This window comes from Rhinoderma darwinii, chromosome 1 (assembly GCF_050947455.1).
Source record: "Rhinoderma darwinii isolate aRhiDar2 chromosome 1, aRhiDar2.hap1, whole genome shotgun sequence".
NCBI classification, from domain to species: Eukaryota; Metazoa; Chordata; class Amphibia; order Anura; family Rhinodermatidae; genus Rhinoderma; species Rhinoderma darwinii.
In genome coordinates this window covers 458,342,578-458,361,371 of record NC_134687.1, presented here as the reverse complement: position 1 = coordinate 458,361,371, position 18,794 = coordinate 458,342,578, and the positions used below count along the sequence as shown (strand labels likewise).

Below are 18,794 nucleotides of genomic sequence, written 5' to 3'. Positions count from 1 at the left end.
AGCAGTTTTGGCCAAGTTATGACCATTTTTGTATTTATGCAAATGAGGCTTGCTAAAGTCCAACTGGGCGTGTTTAAAGTAAAAGTCCAACTGGGCGTGTATTATGTGTGTTACATCTGGGCGTGTTTACTTCTTTTACTAGCTGGGCGTTCTGACGAGAAGTATCATCCACTTCTCTTCAGAACGCCCAGCTTCTGGCAGTGCAGACACAGCGTGTTCTCGAGAGATCACGCTGTGACGTCACTCACTTCCTGCCCCAGGTCCTGCATCGTGTCGGACGAGCGAGGACACATCGGCACCAGAGGCTACAGTTGATTCTGCAGCAGCATCGGCGTTTGCAGGTAAGTCGATGTAGCTACTTACCTGCAAACGCTGATGCTGCTGCAGAATCAACTGTAGCCTCTGGTGCCGATGTGTCCGACACGATGCAGGACCTGGGGCAGGAAGTGAGTGACGACACAGCGTGATCTCTCGAGAACACTCTGTGTCTGTGCGCTGCCAGAAGCTGGGCGTTCTGAAGAGAAGTGGATGATACTTCTCGTCAGAACGCCCAGCTAGTAAAAGAAGTAAACACGCCCAGATGTACATACACAATAAACGCCCAGTTGTACTTTTACTGTAAACACGCCCAGTTGTACTTTTGCAAGCCTCATTTGCATAAATACAAAAATGGTCATAACTTGGCCAAAAATGCTTGTTTTTTAAAAATAAAAACGGTACTGTAATCTACATTGCAGCGCCTATCTGCTGCAATAGCAGATAGGGGTTGCAAAATCTGGTGACAGAGCCTCTTTAAGTTCATTTGGAGCTCAGAGGTGGAAACCACTTTAAGACCCCCACTCACAGTAAAATAACCATTAGCCCCCCACTACAATAAAATAACCATCAGCCCCCCACTCCCAGTAAAATGACCATCAGCACCCCACTCACAGTAAAATGACCATCAGCCCCCCCACTCACAGTAAAATAACCATCAGCCGGTTACTCACAGTAAAATAATTATCAGCCCGCCACTCACATAAATGACCATCAGCCAACCACTCACAGATCCCCCTGTAGATAGTGCCACACAGCCCCCTGTAGGTAGTGCCACACAGCCCCCTGTGGATAGTGCCACACAGCCCCCTTGTAAGTAGTGCAACACAGCACCCTGTAGGTAGTGCCACACAGTCCCCTGGTAGGTAGTGCCACACAGCCTCCTTGTAGGTAGTGCCACAAAGCCCACAGCCCCCTTGTAGATAGCACCCGCCCTTTCCAGTAGATAGCGCCACTGTAGCTCCCTGAAGGAACGGAATCCCCCTGTGGCCGAGGATTCCGCTTCTGGATGGAGTGCTTGATGTCTCTGTCCATATATGGACAGTGACATCAGGGGCAACTCCTGAAGCGGAATCCCTGTCCACAGCGTTGCCGACGCTGTGACCGGGGATTTCACTCCAGGAGAAGCCCCTGTGTCTGTGTCCATTTATGGACAGTGACGTCACTGGCTTCTCCTGGAGTGGAATCCCCGGTCACAGCGTCAGCAACACTGTGGACGGGGATTCTGCTTCAGGAGTTGCCCCTGATGTCACTGTCCATATATGGGCAGAGACATCAAGCCCTCCGGCCAGGAGCGGAATCCCCGGCCCCACTAGTAGATAGCACAGCAGGGAGATAGGGGCGTCGCTACCGCTGTACCGGCTGCTATCGGCGCCGCCGGCCATGGGCGCCCTCATGCTGCTGTGGCTGCTACAGCGGTAGCGACGGCACTGAGTGAAGAAGCGCCTGGGCAGAAAGGCAGCTGCTGAGTGACCGGGCCCGGGCGCCTCTGAAACAAGCAGCGATAGGGAGCCAGCGCAACGCCCCCTTCCACCTGCTGGAGTGTTGTGCCCTGTGCAGTGGCACAGGTCGCACACCCCTAAGGCCGGCTCTGCCCCTAACCACTGTCCATATATGGGCAGTGACGTCAGGGGTTACTCCCTGAACGGAATCCCCGGCCACAGCATTGCCGACACTGTGGCCAGGGATTCCTTCCAAGAAGAGCCCCTGACCACTGTCCATATATGGACAGTGACGTCAGGGGTTACTCCCTGAACAGAATACCCAGCCACAGCATTGCCGATGCTGTGGCTGGGGATTCCCTCAAGGAGGACTCCCTGACGCCACTGTCCATATATGGACAGTGACGTCAGTGGCTACTCCTTGAGCGGAATCCCCGTTGCCGACTCTGGCCTGGGATTCCGCTTCACGAGGAGTCCCTGACGTCAATGTCCATATATGGAGAGTAACCTCAGGGGTTTACTCTAGGAGCAGAATCCCCGGCCAGATCATCGGCAACGGGGATTCCACTCAATCAGTAGCCACTTACATCACTGTCCATATATGGACAGAAATGTCAAGGGCTTCCCCGAGTACAGCGCTTAAAGTAGCGCTGTGCTCGGGGAGTCCTCTGCGAGCAGAGGAGCTCCCTCTGCTCCTCCGCTCTGAACTAATTCTGAAGCAGGAAGCTGATGGTTCCCTGCTTCAGAATTGGGTTCAACTCAGCGGGACGAACCCCCGGCTGCCTTCCCGCCGGGTGCTGCCGGAAGGTGGATGCGGCAGAACCTGGCGTTCATCCAGCCACAGTCAAAATAGATAGGATAGGGTGCCAGACCTCCCTGGGAGCCGGACCCAAAAATGCTGCAGGTAACGTTTTTGGATCTAGCTCCTGCACAGTTCCAACGCCATACAGAGCCACGACTGATGTCCCTTGTGCCAGGACAGATCACATAGAAAGCTATTGGATCCATTCTAGTATCAGTTTCCTTCCGGCTGTTCTGCAACACGCCGGAGGGAAATTGACAGGAGCAACGGATATATGTGAGCGGCCCCTTAGAGTTTTGTTTTTGTACTTTAACTTATATGCATCGCAATATGTGGAAAACTGTATCCATGTGTTCTTTGTTCATAATTTACCTTGTACACGTGGTACTATTGTATTACTTAATATATGAAACGCTCAGGATTTTATACTTTTGTATTTGTACCATTGTTTTGCTATGAGCTCTTAATAAAATTACCTTTAAAAAATAAAAAATAAAAGGTGTTGAACCACATAACTCTATGAAAAAATTATATATTTTAGGCTGGATTCACACGAGCGTGGCGTTTTGCGTGCGCAAAAGCCACTTAACAGCTCCGTGTGGCAGCAGCATATGATGCGCGGCTGCGTGCTTTTCGCGCAGCCGCCATCTTTATGACACCCATTTGGATGTTTGTAAACAGAAAAGCACGTGGTGCTTTTCTGTTTACATTCAGAGTTTGACAGCTGTTGCGCGAATCACGCTGTTCGCACGGAAGTGCTTCCGTGCGACATGCGTGGTTTTCACGCAGCCATTGACTTCAATGGGTGCGTGATTCGTGCAAAACGCCCAAAGAACGAACATGTCGTGACTTTTTTTCAGCGGACAAACGCTGAGTAAAAATTACGGACATGTCTGCACGGCCCCATAGACTAATATAGGTCCATGCAACGCGCGTGCAAATCACGCGCATTGCACGGACGTAATTCCTGTTCGTCTGAATAAAGCCTTAAACTGATTCCAGTCTATGTCCTTCATCTAGCAGCGCCAAGATATCCTTGATTTTTCCACTTTATTTTTGCCTACTCTCCTGACATATTTGTTATAGGCAATTCTTGCATTCCACAAAATGTCTCCATCTTATCTTCCATTTGTTAATAGTCCTTATACAGTCCTTTTGAGAAGGATAATGGTAACACCCAGTAGTCGATGTTAGCACAGAAATGTGATGTTGACTATAGACACGTCATGGCAAGGCGGTGGTGGAGAAGGGGGGGGGGCAAGTATGTGCAACAGCCCAGGGACTATGGGTCTACTTAATCCACCACTGTCCATGTTCCATATACAACCTGACCTGGTCACAAATATCTCCACTCCTCTTGTCCACAACTAGCTACCCTAGTCACATTGCTCTGCACTTTATATCTGTGTTGGCTCAGGTACCAGCTGGGTGACTGCTTCATACAACTTTATTTATATTCTCCATGTCAAAACAAGGGGCTGGTTCCCTAGACAAAATTAGCACCTTGTACCTATTGTATTAGGGCCTGTTCACATCAGCGTTCGGTTTCCGTTGATGGGTTCTGTCAGACCTTTCCGTCGGAGGAACCCATTAACGGAAATGCAAGCGGAATCCATAGATTCCGTTTGCATTACCATTGATTTCAATGGTAATGCTTATTTTGATAATGGTTTCCGTTTGTCTCCATTCCGTAAGGTTTACGTTTTTTTGCGGAAACAATAGCGTAGTCGACTGCACTATTGATTCCACCAAAAGAAACCTTACGGAACGGAGACAAATGGAAACCATTAGCAATGGAAGCATTACCATTGAAATCAATGGTAATGCTAACGGAAAGCTAATGTTTCCATTTGCCTTTCCGTTAATGGGTTCCCCTGACGGAAAGGTCTGATGGAACCCATCAACGGAACCTAACGCTGAGGTGAACACACCCTAACTTCTCATTACATTTAGGCCTGATTTACACGAGCGTGTGCGTTTTGCGCACGCAAAAAACGTGGCATTTTGCGTGCGCAAATGGCACTTAACAGCTGCGTGTGTCATCAGTGTATGATGCGCGGCTGCGAGATTTTCTTGCAGCCGCCATCATTTTGACACTCCGTTTGGATGTTTGTAAACAGAAAAGCACGTGGTGCTTTTCTGTTTACATTCAGAGAATGACAGCTGTTGCGCGAACCACGCAGTTCGCACAGAAGTGCTTCCGTGTGACCTGCGTGGTTTTCACGCACCCATTGACTTCAATGGGTGCGTGAAGCGCGACAAATGGGGAAATATAGAACATGTCGTGAGTTTTACGCAGCGGACTCACGCTGCGCAAAATTCACGGACTGTCTGCACTGACCCATAGACTTGTATAGGTCCGTGCGACCCACGTGAAAAGCACGCGCGTCGCACGGACGTATATCACGGTCATGTAAATGATGCCTTAGATTGTGAGCTCATAAGGTCAGGAAGATTACTACTTTTGTTTCTTAGTTAATTGGATTTCTTGTAATTATGTTTGTTACTTTTGTAAAGCTCTGCTAAATATTTTGCCACTAAATAAATAATAATTATTAATTATTATTATATATTTAAAAGCCATTTTTTTCATATTATTATTGTATTTGCTTAAATCTTCACATCTAGGCACAAATTCACACACCTTTCTTTCTGTATATTTTTATTAATAATAAACAAAAAGTTGCATTTTAACCTCTTCCCCACATTTGTCGCATGGATACGTCATGGAAAGCCAGTGCTTCCCGCATTTTGACGTATACATACGACAAATGGATGACACGGGCTCAGAAGCTGAGTCCGTGTAATCATCCCCTGGTGTCAGCTGCATGTTACAGCTGACACCCTGGGGTAATGGCAGGGACTGAAGTTAGCTTCGATCCCAGCCATTAACCCCTTAAATGCAGCAGCAAAAAGCGATCGCTGCCTTTAAAGGGTTTGCAGCTCATCGGCACCCCAGCAACTAAATTGCTGGGGTACCGGTGGCTGCAATGTCAACCGGAGGCCTAATACTGGCCTCCCGGCCTGCCTAGTATGGAAGCCGTTCAGGCCCTGCCCGGAAGCAAGGCCTAAAATGCTACCGTAGTTGCCACCAAGAAGACGCCGGTTCAGGAGCTGAGCCAGTGTCATCAGCGGCGGATGCCAGCTGTATATTACAGCTGACATCCACCTGTAACAGCAGGAACCGGAGCTAGCTCTGATCCCTGCCATTAACCCCTTAGATGCAGTGATGCAGCGATCGGCAGCCCTGCAATGTGATTGCAGAGCTGCCAACTGCTGCTATGGCAACAGGAGACCTAACGATGGCCTCCTGCTCTGACATTATGGAAGCCGATTAGGCCCTGCCTGGAGGCGGAGCCTAATCGACCTGCTGTCAGTGAACGACTAACAAATCTAATACATTGCACTACATAGGTAGTGCAATGTATTAGAAAAAAAACATCAGTTGGACCTTCAAGCCCCCTAGTGGGACTAAAAACAAAGGATAAAAAAAGTGAAAAAAAAGTACAAATAAAAGTTGTAAAAAGTAAAATAAAAGTTTCAAGTAATAAAATAAAATACAATTGCCCTTTTGCCTTTTCAAGTCCTTTATTATTGAAAAAAATCAATAAACCATACATATTACATATCGCCGCGACCATAATGGCCTGAACTATAAAAATATAATATTATTTATTCCACGCGGTGAACGGCGTAAAAAAACCCGTAAAAAACAATGCCAGAATTTCTGGTTTTTGGTCACTTTGCCCTACAAAAATTGAAATAAAAAGTGATGAAAAAGTCGCATGTATCGAAAAATGGTACCTATTAAAACTAGAGCACGTTTTGAAAAAAACAAGCCCTCATACAGCTCCGACGACGAAAAATTGTAAAAGTTATGTTTCTCACAACATGGCAACAGAAAAAATACATTCTTTTTACAAAAGTAATTTTATTGTGCAAAAAGTTGTAAAACATAATAAAGTGCTATAAATTAGGTATCGCCGGAATCGTACTGACCCGCAGAATAAAGTAAACATGTAAGTTATAACGCATGGTGAACGCTGTATTAAAAAAACTAAAAACTATGCCAGAATTTGCGTTTTTTTGGTCACCTTGCCTCCCAAAAAAATAGGATAAAAAGTGAACGAAAAGTCGCATGTACCCCAAAATGGTACCAATAATAACTACAGCTCGTCCCGCAAAAAAACAGCCCTCATACCACTATGTCTATGAAAAAAAAAAATTAGTTATGGCTCCAATAAGTCAGGAAATAAAAAATATGCAGTTCTGCAGATCAGAGGGGAACATTTCTTCTGTTTCAAGAGGCGATTTATCAAGGCCCTAAAATTAGGGAACCAGGAAGTGTAGGGTCCAAACATATCTGCTGGAAGCGACGGTGCCCGTATTATACCAGGACAACACTTTCCCAGCAAAATTCCCCAAACTGCAAAGGTGCAGAGTGTGGACCAAAAGGGGGATAAGGAAGGACATTTATCAGTGCGACACCGGCGGCCTGTGCAGAAAGGATTGTGTCACAGCTTAAGGGCTGATTCAGACGAACGTTGCGTTTTTGCGCGCGCAAAAAACGCAGCGTTTTGCGCGCGCAAAAACCACTTGACAGCTGCGTGTGTCATCCGTGTATGATGCGCGGCTGCGTGATTTTCACGCAGCCGCCATCATAGAGATGAGTCTAGTCGACGTCAGTCACTGTCCAGGGTGCTGAAAGAGTTAACTGATCGGCAGTAACTCTTTCAGCACCCTCGACAGTGAATGCCGATCACAATATCGAGAAACCTGTTAAAAAAAAAAAGAAAAAGTTCGTACTTACCGAGAACTTCCCTGCCGTTGCCTTGGTGACGCGTCCTTGGTGACGCGCCTCTCTTGACATCGGGCCCCACCTCCCTGGATGACGCGGCAGTCCATGTGACCGCTGCAGCCTGTGCTTGGCCTGTGATTGGCTGCAGCTGTCACTTGGCCTGAATTGTCATCCCGGGAGGTCAGACTGGAGGAAGAAGCCGGGAGTTATCGGTAAGTCAGAATTTCTTTTTTTTTCTACAGGTTCACGTATATTGGGATCGGAAGTCACTGTCCAGGGTGCTGAAACAGTTTAACTCTTTCAGCACCCTGGACAGTGACTATCTCCTGACGTCGCGTACCGGAAATTTTTTTGCCGGGTTCGGCCAAAACTAGTTTGGCCGAACCCGGTGAAGTTCGGTTTGGTTGTCCGGGTTCGCTCATCTCAAAGACACTCCGTTTGGATGTTTGGAAACAGAAAAGCACGTGGTGCTTTTCTGTTTACATTCATCCTTTTGACAGCTGGTGCGCTGCTTCAGTCGGTTCGCACGGAAGTGCTTCCGTGCGACCTGCATGGTTTTCACGCACCCATTGACTTCAATGGGTGCGTGATGCGCGAAATACGCGGAGATATTGAGCATGTCGCGCTTTTTGCGCAGCGGACAAACGCTGCGCAAAAAGCACGGACTGTCTGTACTGCCCCATAGACTTGTATTGGTCTGTGCGTGGCGCGTGAAAACCACGCGGCCCGCACGGACCCAATACACGTTCGTGTGACACACATCTATGGATTATTTATTTTTTTAAACTCGTTTTATTGAACTCAAAGCTTGCAGTAGATAAATCACAATATTACAATATATCATACAGTGATATATAAACATCAAAATTACATGCCATTCAATGCATGATATACACAATGCAAAACATATAGAAAACAACTTTTCCAAGGAACATCTCTGCACATCAATCCCATGACAGAAAGCGATATATAGAAAAGTAAACCACGTGCTTTTCTGTTTACAAACATCCAAACGGAGTGTCATAATGATGGCGGCTGTGCGAAAATCACGCAGCTGCACATCCTATGTGATGACACACGGAGCTGTTAAGTGCCTTTTGCGCATGCAAAACGCCGCGTTTTTTGCGTGCGCAAAACGCACACGCTCGTGTAAATCCGCCCTAACTAGCAGATACATTTCAATTTACAAAAATGCTAATTTTTGCAATTTTTTGCAAAATGTTGGTGTTTTTCCACAATTAAATACTGAATGTATCGACCAAATTTTACCACTAACTTAACCCCTTCGCGCACCCAGACGTGCTATTATGTCCGGGTGCGGGGGGTGATGTTTGGAGCGCGCTCCATACGCTGCGGGTGTCGGCTGTATTTTACAGCGGACACCCGGGACAAACAGCCGGGAGCAGCAATCGCGACCGCAGCATCTGAGGCGTTGAAAAGAGGGGGTGGCCCCCTCCGACAGCTCATCGTGCCCCCACAGTGAGATCAGGGGGTGACGATGGTTGTTATGGCAGCCCAGGGTCCTAATGAAGCAGAAGCCTGTAAAAATGACAATATACTGAATACACTAGTATTGCAGTATATTGTACCAGCGATCTAACGATTGCTGGTTCAAGTCCCCAGGGGGGCTAGTAAAGTGTGTAAAAAAAGTGAAAAAAAGTTTTGAGTAGTGAAAAAAAAAAATATAGATTAAAAGTTCAAAAAACACCCCTTTTCCCATTTCCCCCAAAATTGGTATCGCTGCGTCCGTAAAAGTCTGAACTATTACAATATATCGCTATTTAATGCGCACTGTGAACGACGTAAAAAATAAAAAAAAGTAAAACGCCAAAATCGCTGTTATTTGGTCAACTTAGCTCTAAAAAAAAAAACGGAAGAAAAATGGATCAAATGCTCTACGTAGCAAAATATGGGTACCGAGAAAAACAACAGCTCGTCCCGCAAAAAATAAGCCTTTTTCACCTTAATCGGTGAAAAAATAAAAAAGTTTTGCCCCTCAGAATGTGGCGACATAAAACTTTTTTTTTTTAACAAAAAGTTTATTATCAATAAAAGTAGTATAATATATATACAACACTATATAAATTTGGTATCACCATAATCGTATTGAGCCTCAGAATAAAGATAAGTTGTCGGTTTTACCGCACGGTGAAAGCCGTAAAAACGAAACCCAAAAAACTATTGAGGAGTTGCAGTTTTTTCCAACTTCGACCCGCAACTAATTTTTTTTCAGTTTCCCAGTACATTATATGGAACTATAAATGGTACCATAAGAAACCACAACTCCTCCCGCAAAAAATAAGCCCTCACACCACTCTACTAACGGAAAAATAAAAAATTGATGGCTCTTGGAAAGCGGGGAGGGAAAAACGAAAATGAAAAATCAAAAAATGACTTTGTCCCGAAGGGGTTAAAGTCCAAGGTGTCACGAGAAAACGATCTCAGAATCGCTTTACCACATAAAGTGCGACATTTGAAAAATAAGTCTGTCAGGACGGTCAAAAGTGGCTGCAGCGGGAAGGTGAATTACTATAAACCTATTATTACAGATGCATTGTGGATCCTGTAAAATAATACTGTATAAAATCATATTAATGGAGGGGCGGTTTTGGAGGTGTGGCCTTAGTTTTCAGGGGCGGGACAAAATATGCGCTGTGGAGTGTGGCGTTGTAATTGACTGCCAGTTGGGCTGCTTGGCCGAAGGGGTTATGCTGGGGAATCTGATACCGTGTAGAGAGATATATTGTCTGTACTGCTGGTAAATGGTGCTATTCAAGTGTGTTTTGAAGAGTAACCGTGCAGTGCTCGCAGCAGACTGTATCCGCGATGTATGTTTACTGCCGTCAGCGAACAGGTTAAACACACAAACCCTCCTCTTATTTCAGGTGGCACCGGAAGTGTTTGGTGCATCAGATTTGTCTTCCTCTGGGAAACATTACACAGCTGATATTACATGGAAAGCGACGTGGCCGCTATTCGGTGCTTGCTGTTCTTTGTTCCCCTATATCAAAGGACTATTCGAGGTGCCGGTGTCTAGTGTGCGGGGTCATACGTCGTCGGTTTAGTAGAGCACCGTAGACTGCTTATGGTTCCGGTTTCTCATGTTTCCTAGTGGAAAGGAAAATATATAGACACCGGGCCGGTCACCAAGAGCCACGTCTAATGGGAGAGGCCAAAAGGGAAAAGCTGGAGCTAGGAGCCGAGTGACAGTTGTCTGTGACACGGGGCTGCACATGTCCGGTGAGTATAGTCGTCAGATACTATATCGTTGTGCCATGTCCCTGCCATATCGTCTGTCACATAACATCCCCTGTAACCTGCCGTATCGTCTTGTTACCATGTTGTCTGTCACATCCCTCTAACCTGTCATATATGTAGCATGTTGTCTGTCACATCCCTCTAACCTGTCATATATGTAGCATGTTGTCTGTCACATCCCTCTAACCTGTCATATCTGTAGTATGTTGTCTGTCACATCCCTCTAACCTGTCATATCTGTAGTATGTTGTATGTCACATCCCTCTAACCTGGTCATATATGTAGCATGTTGTCTGTCACATCCCTCTAACCTGGTCATATATGTAGCATGTTGTCTGTCACATCCCTCTAACCTGGTCATATATGTAGCATGTTGTCTGTCACATCCCTCTAACCTGGTCATATATGTAGCATGTTGTCTGTCACATCCCTCTAACCTGTCATATCTGTAGCATGTTGTATGTCACATCCCTCTAACCTGGTCATATCTGTAGCATGTTGTATGTCACATCCCTCTAACCTGGTCATATCTGTAGCATGTTGTATGTCACATCCCTCTAACCTGGTCATATCTGTAGCATGTTGTATGTCACATCCCTCTAACCTGGTCATATCTGTAGCATGTTGTATGTCACATCCCTCTAACCTGGTCATATCTGTAGCATGTTGTATGTCACATCCCTCTAACCTGGTCATATCTGTAGCATGTTGTATGTCACATCCCTCTAACCTGGTCATATCTATAGTATGTTGCTTCAGGTCAATTCCTCTATCATATATATGTATATATATATTATATACGAGAGAGATCATATATCTAACTTCTCTTGTACCATACTTCCTGCCTCAAAGCCATTTAATCTGCAATTCACCCCTAGTACCATGCCACATCCACATTGTAACTTGCCCTATATCCCTAATACCATGTTACATCCTATGACCGGCTCACCCTCTCCTTTTTCATATCCAGGGAGTGAATATACTCAAACAGTCAGACCCTTCCAATTGCTGCACACTATGCTAAGCACTTACTCCAGTTCTTCTCCCGTGCACGCTCAACATTTGATGATTTCAACACTATATAGTCTGTTACCCCCACACATAGTAAACCTCTATTAGGGTATGTTCACACGACAACGCCAGTTACGTCTGAAATTACGGAGCTGTTTTCAGGAGAAAACCGCTCTAGAATGTCAGACGTTTTTACAAGTGCACGTGTTTTTCACGGCGTCTTTTACGGACGTAATTGGAGCTGTTCTTCATTGGAGTCAATGAGAAACGGCTCCAATTGTGTCCTGCACTTCTTTGACGCGGCCGTAATTTTACGCGCCATCTTTTGACAGCGACGCGTAAAATGACAGCTCGTCTGCACAGAACATCGTAAGACCCATTGCAGGCAATGGGCAGATGTTTGCCGACGTATTGGAGCCGTCTTTTCAGGCGTAATTCGAGGCGTAAAACGCCTCCATTACGTCTGAAAAGAGGTCGTGTGCACATACCCCATAGGCCTCATGCACACGACTGTAAAAAACCTCCGTTCCCCATTCACTTTCATTGAACTCGGACACCTTTCCGTAGCGCTACGGATGGGTGTCCGTGCCGTAGAACCGTGTCGGGAATTATGGAGCATGTCCTATTTTACGGGCCGTGCTCCTATACTTTGTATGGGAGCACGGCCAGAAAATGCGGGTGGCAGTCGGCGGCCGGCCGTGCCCGCAATTGCGGGCCGTGATTGTGGGCACGGTCATGTGCATGGGGCCTTACTGTTTATTCCGTAGAATTCTTCAGTAACTATTTGGCTGTTCTGGTTATGTTAGATGTATGATGATGATAATCTACTGGATGTAGATGTCATTTCTTGTATGCTATGAATTAGAAAGCGTGCGGGTGTAAATCTGCACCGTTATGAGGCTGTTACTTTACTGTTTTAATTGCATACTGTGAAATTCTCTGCCTATAATTTGTTTGTATTGGGACATGTGGTGTAAGTATCTGTTCTGGTGTGCTCATAGACACCATGCTTTTTGTTTTTCAGGGACTGCATAGATTTCACAAATTGTCACACTCGGTCATGACAACCAGCCTAGCATGTTAACCCAGTTTCTCAGATGAGATGATACAAACATTTTAAAAACATCAGAAACATATCAAGTCAAGGCACTTCCATATACCTTATAGCAAAAAATCAGTGAAGTGCGTTCATGCAGCCTGTGTCTGAATCACCGGGAGTCTTACTTGGCACAGTGAATGGAAATGGCATTTCTGATAATCAAGTTGCAATGGCTGGTGCCAGTGTAGAAATAAGCAGGAGAAATGGAGAGGATGGTAAGTGGTCGTTTTCTACGTTTTGATCACTTTCGTATTGCATTGTTAAAATGTTCAATAAAAATGTATTCTCATTAGGTTTTTGTTTTGTTAGGCTTAGAAAAACATAGCAATTGTGTTCACGTTTTATAGTAACACATTATATTTTATATTATATTTTATAACATTATAATTTTAAACTCTCCTTGAAATTCTGATTTGGTGGCTTACTGCTACTGGTTGTAGCAATTCACCAACATAATTTTCTATGAGAAATGCACTAGCACCATGACGTTGTTAATCTCGTTCGTGCTGCGCAATAGTGTGGAACTCCGCTGTATCACGATCACCTAAAAACCCAGCAAAAGCTTCATGTTTCTATAAATGCTTTTTAGGCTCTGTTCTCACTGCCATAATGGATTTCAGGTTATATATGACAAATCCTATTAACTTATGAGTCTATCAGGTTGCTGTCTTCCAAGGGTACGTTGTGTTTTCGGGGCATAAGCGCCCCCAAAATACACCTGAAAAAACGGCAGCGGAGCGCCTCCAAACATCTGCCCATTGAAATGAATGTGAAAAATGGCATTTATTCATACGGGGCGTCTTCTTACGCCGCTGTTTTAAAAAACGGCGCGTAAAAAGACGCTTCGTAAAAATAAGTAGCATGTCACTTCTTGAGGCGTTTTTTGGAGCTGATTTTCCATTGAACGCTATGAAAAACGCTTTAAAAGCAGCTTAATTTTCAGCTTAAAGAACGGCTGAAAATCAGAGGCTGTTTTTTCTGATAACCGCTCCGTAATTTTCAACCGTTTTTGACTTTGCGTCTGAACATTTCTTTAGGGTATGTTCACACTCTTAGAAAAAAATCGCTGAAAATACAGAGCTGTTTTCAAGGGAAAACGGCTCCTGATTTTCAGATGTTTTAATTAACTAGCATTTTTGTGGCGTTTTTTACGGCCCTTTTTAGAGCCGTTTCTCTATAGAGTCAATGAAAAACGGCTCAAGAAGTGAACTGCACTTAAAACCACCACGTAAAAAAATGCCCCATCAGAACAGAACGCTGTTTTTCCCATTGAAATCAATAGGCAGATGTTTGGAGGCATTCAGCTCCAAATTTTTCGTTCGTTTACGGCCCGAAAAACGGCCGAAAATAAGCCGTGTGAACATACCCTTACAGGGTAGATTAGTGCAGACTTCATTGCTGGCACAAAAAAAAAGAGGAAGGAGGGGGTATAGAAAGAGGGGATTTGTATCCTTTAGTTGAATATAAACTGTTTAGTTATCAATGAGGTCTGCATTTATTAAATAAAAAAAGTAACTCCCCCCCCCCCCCCCCTAATGCTGGGTAGAATAGTGTAGCAGACTTTATTGCTCTGCTGTCAGGGTGACAGTAAGCCAATGCAATGCAAGATGACGCCAGTGTGAACAGAGCATTTTTGAGATATTGTTTGAGGAAATGTTCCTTGATGGGTGTTTTTTTATTTTTTTATTTTTTTTTAAACTGCATATGTAAAACACCGTTTTCCTTATTCCGTTTTTTCCTTCTAGAGCATGTTGTGGTTTTAAAAAAAAAAAGAATCGTGGACTCAAAACTCCTAAATTGAAGGGGTTGTCCGGCTTCAGGAAATTTCATTCTTTGTATAATGAGAAGTTTATACATTTTTCCATTTTCCAAGGTTCTCTAGATCTCTGTTCGATGGTATTCAGTAGGAACATTCATTGTTTACTTCTAGTGGATAAAATTCTGTCCATGGTCATGTGATGGACACACAGGTGCGGGGATCGTTACAGTACAGTATGTGTATCAGGGCTGTGTCTCCTAACAATCCCAGCACCTGTGTGTCCATCACATGACTGAAGGATTAGAGATACTTGAGTTATAAGTAAGGCTTCATTCACATCTGTGTCAGGGCTCTGTTCTGTCGGAGCTTTCCGTTGGAACGGAGCCCCGGCAGACACAAATGGAAACCATAGGTTTCCGTTTCCATCACCATTGATCTCAATGGTGATGGGTTCGGTGCCAATGGTTTCCGTTTGTCTCTGTTATGCAAGGGTTCCGTCGTCTTGACGTAATCAATTCCGTAATCGACTACGCTATTCATTGTACGCTATTGTGTCTGTCAGAGCTCCATTCCGATGGAAAGCTCAGACGGAACGTCTGAACAGAGCCCTAGCGCAGATGTGAACGAAGCCTAAGCTGTATAAGTAAAAACAAAAAACTGCGTGACATGAATTAGATGGCCATAGCAGCCCTTTATTAAAAAATCTAAATAATACAAATAACCTTTTATATAAAAATAATTCAAACACTGCACATGTCATTAAAGTGCATAAGCAGTGCGTCAAACGTAAAGTGAAATGCAGTCATTTTGAGGGTTCCCATCCCACTTCAGTCAGCCCAACCCCGACTTGAGGGCACCTGAACACCATGGGTCTGACACACATTCCTTTGTCCTCTGAGCTCACCCTAGAGAACCAAAATCAACTCCTTACCACTTTCCTGGTTGTGATCCCTCACATGACATCTCTCGTGGCATAAATGGGGCCGGGGGGGGGGGGCATATCTCCAGTAGGAACAAAGAGGAAGCGCAGTCTGAAACACCACTTAAAATGCCCATGCTGACAGAAACCCCCCACTGACTAGGGTAACCCCATCCTACTACATTATCCTCTGATTGCTCAGTACATCACCCTTGTCCTATTTTGCTCCCTACTTTTAGGTAAGTGTGGAATTTGGCTTGTCTTCAGTGCAAACACTTATTGAAACTAAACGCGGAATTGGGGAGACTTTATGTGCTGTCAAAAATACTTCAAATAGAAATCTACAAATATTATTTATGAATATAATGTAAAGTTTCCATTGACATGTTTGTAAATAGTTTTTGTATGTGGCGGTTTAACGGCCCTAATTTTCTATTAGTTGGGCTCCGAAATAATTTTTGTGTTTCCCTGACGCTTTTTTTTTTTTTTTTATCCATATGGTATTTATAATAATTTGTGTTGTGTTTTTATTAAGGGTAAATTTGTACAAAAATAAAAAATGTTTTCTTTTTTTTTTTTCTTTTTGGTAAATCAATGTTTTATTTTTAACAGCTTTTGAATCAGGCTTTATTAAAAAAAAAAAGTAACTTTTTAGGATGCAGATTCTATGTATCCTGGATACATAAAAGCTGTATCTTGCGATTTTAACGCTTGAATCCGTAATGGTGAGTGCTGGTCCTGCGTATCTCTGACACGTAGGAGCCAGTTATTTTCCATGACATCTAAATTCAACATAGATGTGATTCGATAATAGCTAGATCCTGCATGACCGAGACACGCAGCACCAAAGCTGTCCGTCCCGCTGACCTGACAGATTTGGCTTTGACCACAAGATACAGCTTCTATGCATCCAGGATACATAGAAGCTGTATCCTAAAAAAAAGTAAAACATTTTTTTAATTTTGTTTTTTAAAAACCCCAATTCAAAAGATTTTTTACATAGCCTTTAGTTTATATTTCTTTATTTTTACTAAAATAATGTGTTTTAGTAGTTTTTGTTTTATAATATTTATAGTCTTGGGTATTCATGCTACAGAGACACTACTTATCTCTTTCTTCACAAGCAGTCCATTGCAGATTATTTTTACAGGAAGTCTCCTCTCTTGTGCCAACCACAGATTGACAGGTCCTGCTCCCTCTCTTCTTAAATGATAAGAATATTAGAAGTCACCTTAGAGTTTACTGTATAAAAGCCTGAAAAGAACTAAGGTACTTGGAATAAAAAACAACCCACACATCTGAAAGTTTGAACAAACTCCATGTAGGTGAAACATTCAAATAGAAAAGAATATTGGATCAATACGTATGTATGTGTGTGTGTATATATATATATATATATATATATATATATATTTCTAAGGAGAAATGTGAAGAAAGAGGCGAAACAATTAATATGGGCTCCTTGGGTAGACCTATATCTCGTGATCCTCACTATAGGTGAAATATTACCTTTATAGAGTAGCGTTATCTGAGAGTATATCAGAATCTGGTGCTTTGTGATTATTTGCCTTAATGTTATTAAACAAGGATATCCTTTTTAAGGTCAAGTTAGACTTGAGAACATTCTGTTCCCTTATTGTCTGAACACCCTGCATTGTTTAGTAGATGCGTTCTATGCAGTTCTAACCTTGCAGTGGTGGTTGATTTAAAGGGGTTATCTCATGAAGACAACCCTTTTTAAAAACAAATCCTTGCAGTAAGCAGCAGTTAATGCCAAGCGGCTGCTTCAGGGCTAATGCAGCATTATATGCCGGCTATTTAATTCAATAGTTGTCCTTGTAATGCAAGGACACACCAGGTTCCTCCGGAGCGGGAGCTATTTTTTTGTTGCATTTTTCATGTTTTGGAGCCATGGAGGGGGCTACATAAACCACACCAAACTGCGTGGCAAACACATGGTGTGAATGGGACATCTCATAAATGTGATTTACAACTATGTCATCTTTGCAGTAAAAAGCAGCATTAGGGCCGGTTCACACACAGTTTTTTGACGCGGAAACCGCAAAAAAAAAAAACCCGCAGAAAATGCCTCCCATTAATTTCAATGGGAGGCGGAGGCGTTCTTTTCCCACGACCGGAAAAACCGGCTCGCGGGAGAAAGGGCATGTCTCTTCTATCTTCGGGTGTTTACGTCTCTGACCTCCCATTGACATCAATGGGAGGCAGAGAAAGCGTATTTCACTGCGTTTTTTGCCAGCGGTGCTCAATGGCCACGGGCGAAAAACGCGGCAAACGGCGTGCAGGCAGATCAAAATCGGCCTCAAAATTCCAGATGGGATATAGAGGCCGAATTTTCTGCCTGCAAAGAACTCTGTGTGAACATAGCGTTAAAGAGACTCTTGTCACCACATTATAAGTGCCCATCTCCTACATAAGCTATATCACTATGTGCTGTGCAAATGAATGGAGAGAAGTGTATGATGCTGATTGGTCACTGATTGGTCAGCGTCATACACTTCTCTGTACAACGCCCACTTGGTCTAAAGTAAAAACACGCCCACTTGGGCATTAATAAACTCATTAGCATAAAGCTAAAATCGCTCCTAACGTGGTAAAAATAGATAGTTTTCTAAGTAAAAAGCACTGCTGTCACCTACATTATAGCGCCGATCTTCTTATGTAGGAGACAGGGCACTTATAATGTGGTGACAGAGCCTCTTTAATGTTGGATTTGAAGGTATCCTAATTGGTTGCTCTGTATTCCCTCTGACTTATATTCTACTTTATGTTTCTGGACCATAATGATTATAAATTCTGAATAAAGAGAATGCTAACTATGATACATCTTTTAGATGATGCCACCCAAAATGACAGAAACTGGGCTGTTCCACTCTCCGTTAACATTACGGTTGGAGCATACAGTAGAAGTATAGGTTTTCGCTCTTAAACCTCTAAAAAGCATATAGATACATATACAAAGTATACGGAATTAAAAAGTGGAACGTAAATTCATACATTAAAAAAATAATAATAAAGATAGACATGGTCTGCAAATTCCCCTGCATCACTCCTTAAATAAGGGTACACATCAACATCTGCCATTTAATAGGGTTGCCGTGCACCTGCCTTTTTTTGAGGAGAGACCTATTTCTCTCTACTGCTGACCGGCTGGGAGCGGTTAAGTACGCTGGATGCCCGCCCAATAACCATGTTGAAGGATACGCAATACTATAAAGGTGACCAGCCCAAACATTTTGAATATTTTTGGTATATACAGGATCCATTTAATGTTTATTGCATCTTTTGGTTAGGTTTTTTTTTGTGGAACTAGTCTGGAAATCCGTCACTGCAACACAATGCCCGACCAATTAAAATCACTTATGTGGTGCTG

The 18,794-nt window shown here is 43.7% G+C and overlaps 1 protein-coding gene across 2 annotated transcripts in view; it reads left to right on the top strand.

Annotated features, from left to right (window-relative positions):
- Positions 1-10,072: 10,072 nt before the first annotated feature.
- Positions 10,073-18,794, top strand: part of GOLGA3 (golgin A3) — a 52,848-nt gene continuing 44,126 nt past the window's right edge. Inside the window, exons 1-2 of one of the 2 annotated variants that reach the window (XM_075832671.1) lie at positions 10,073-10,597; positions 12,651-12,940. In XM_075832671.1, coding sequence (XP_075688786.1) covers positions 12,817-12,940 — 124 coding nt within the window. In that variant the 5' untranslated portion in view covers positions 10,073-10,597; positions 12,651-12,816. The remainder of the gene's footprint in view (positions 10,598-12,650; positions 12,941-18,794) is intronic. The other variant, XM_075832680.1, reaches the window with a different exon arrangement.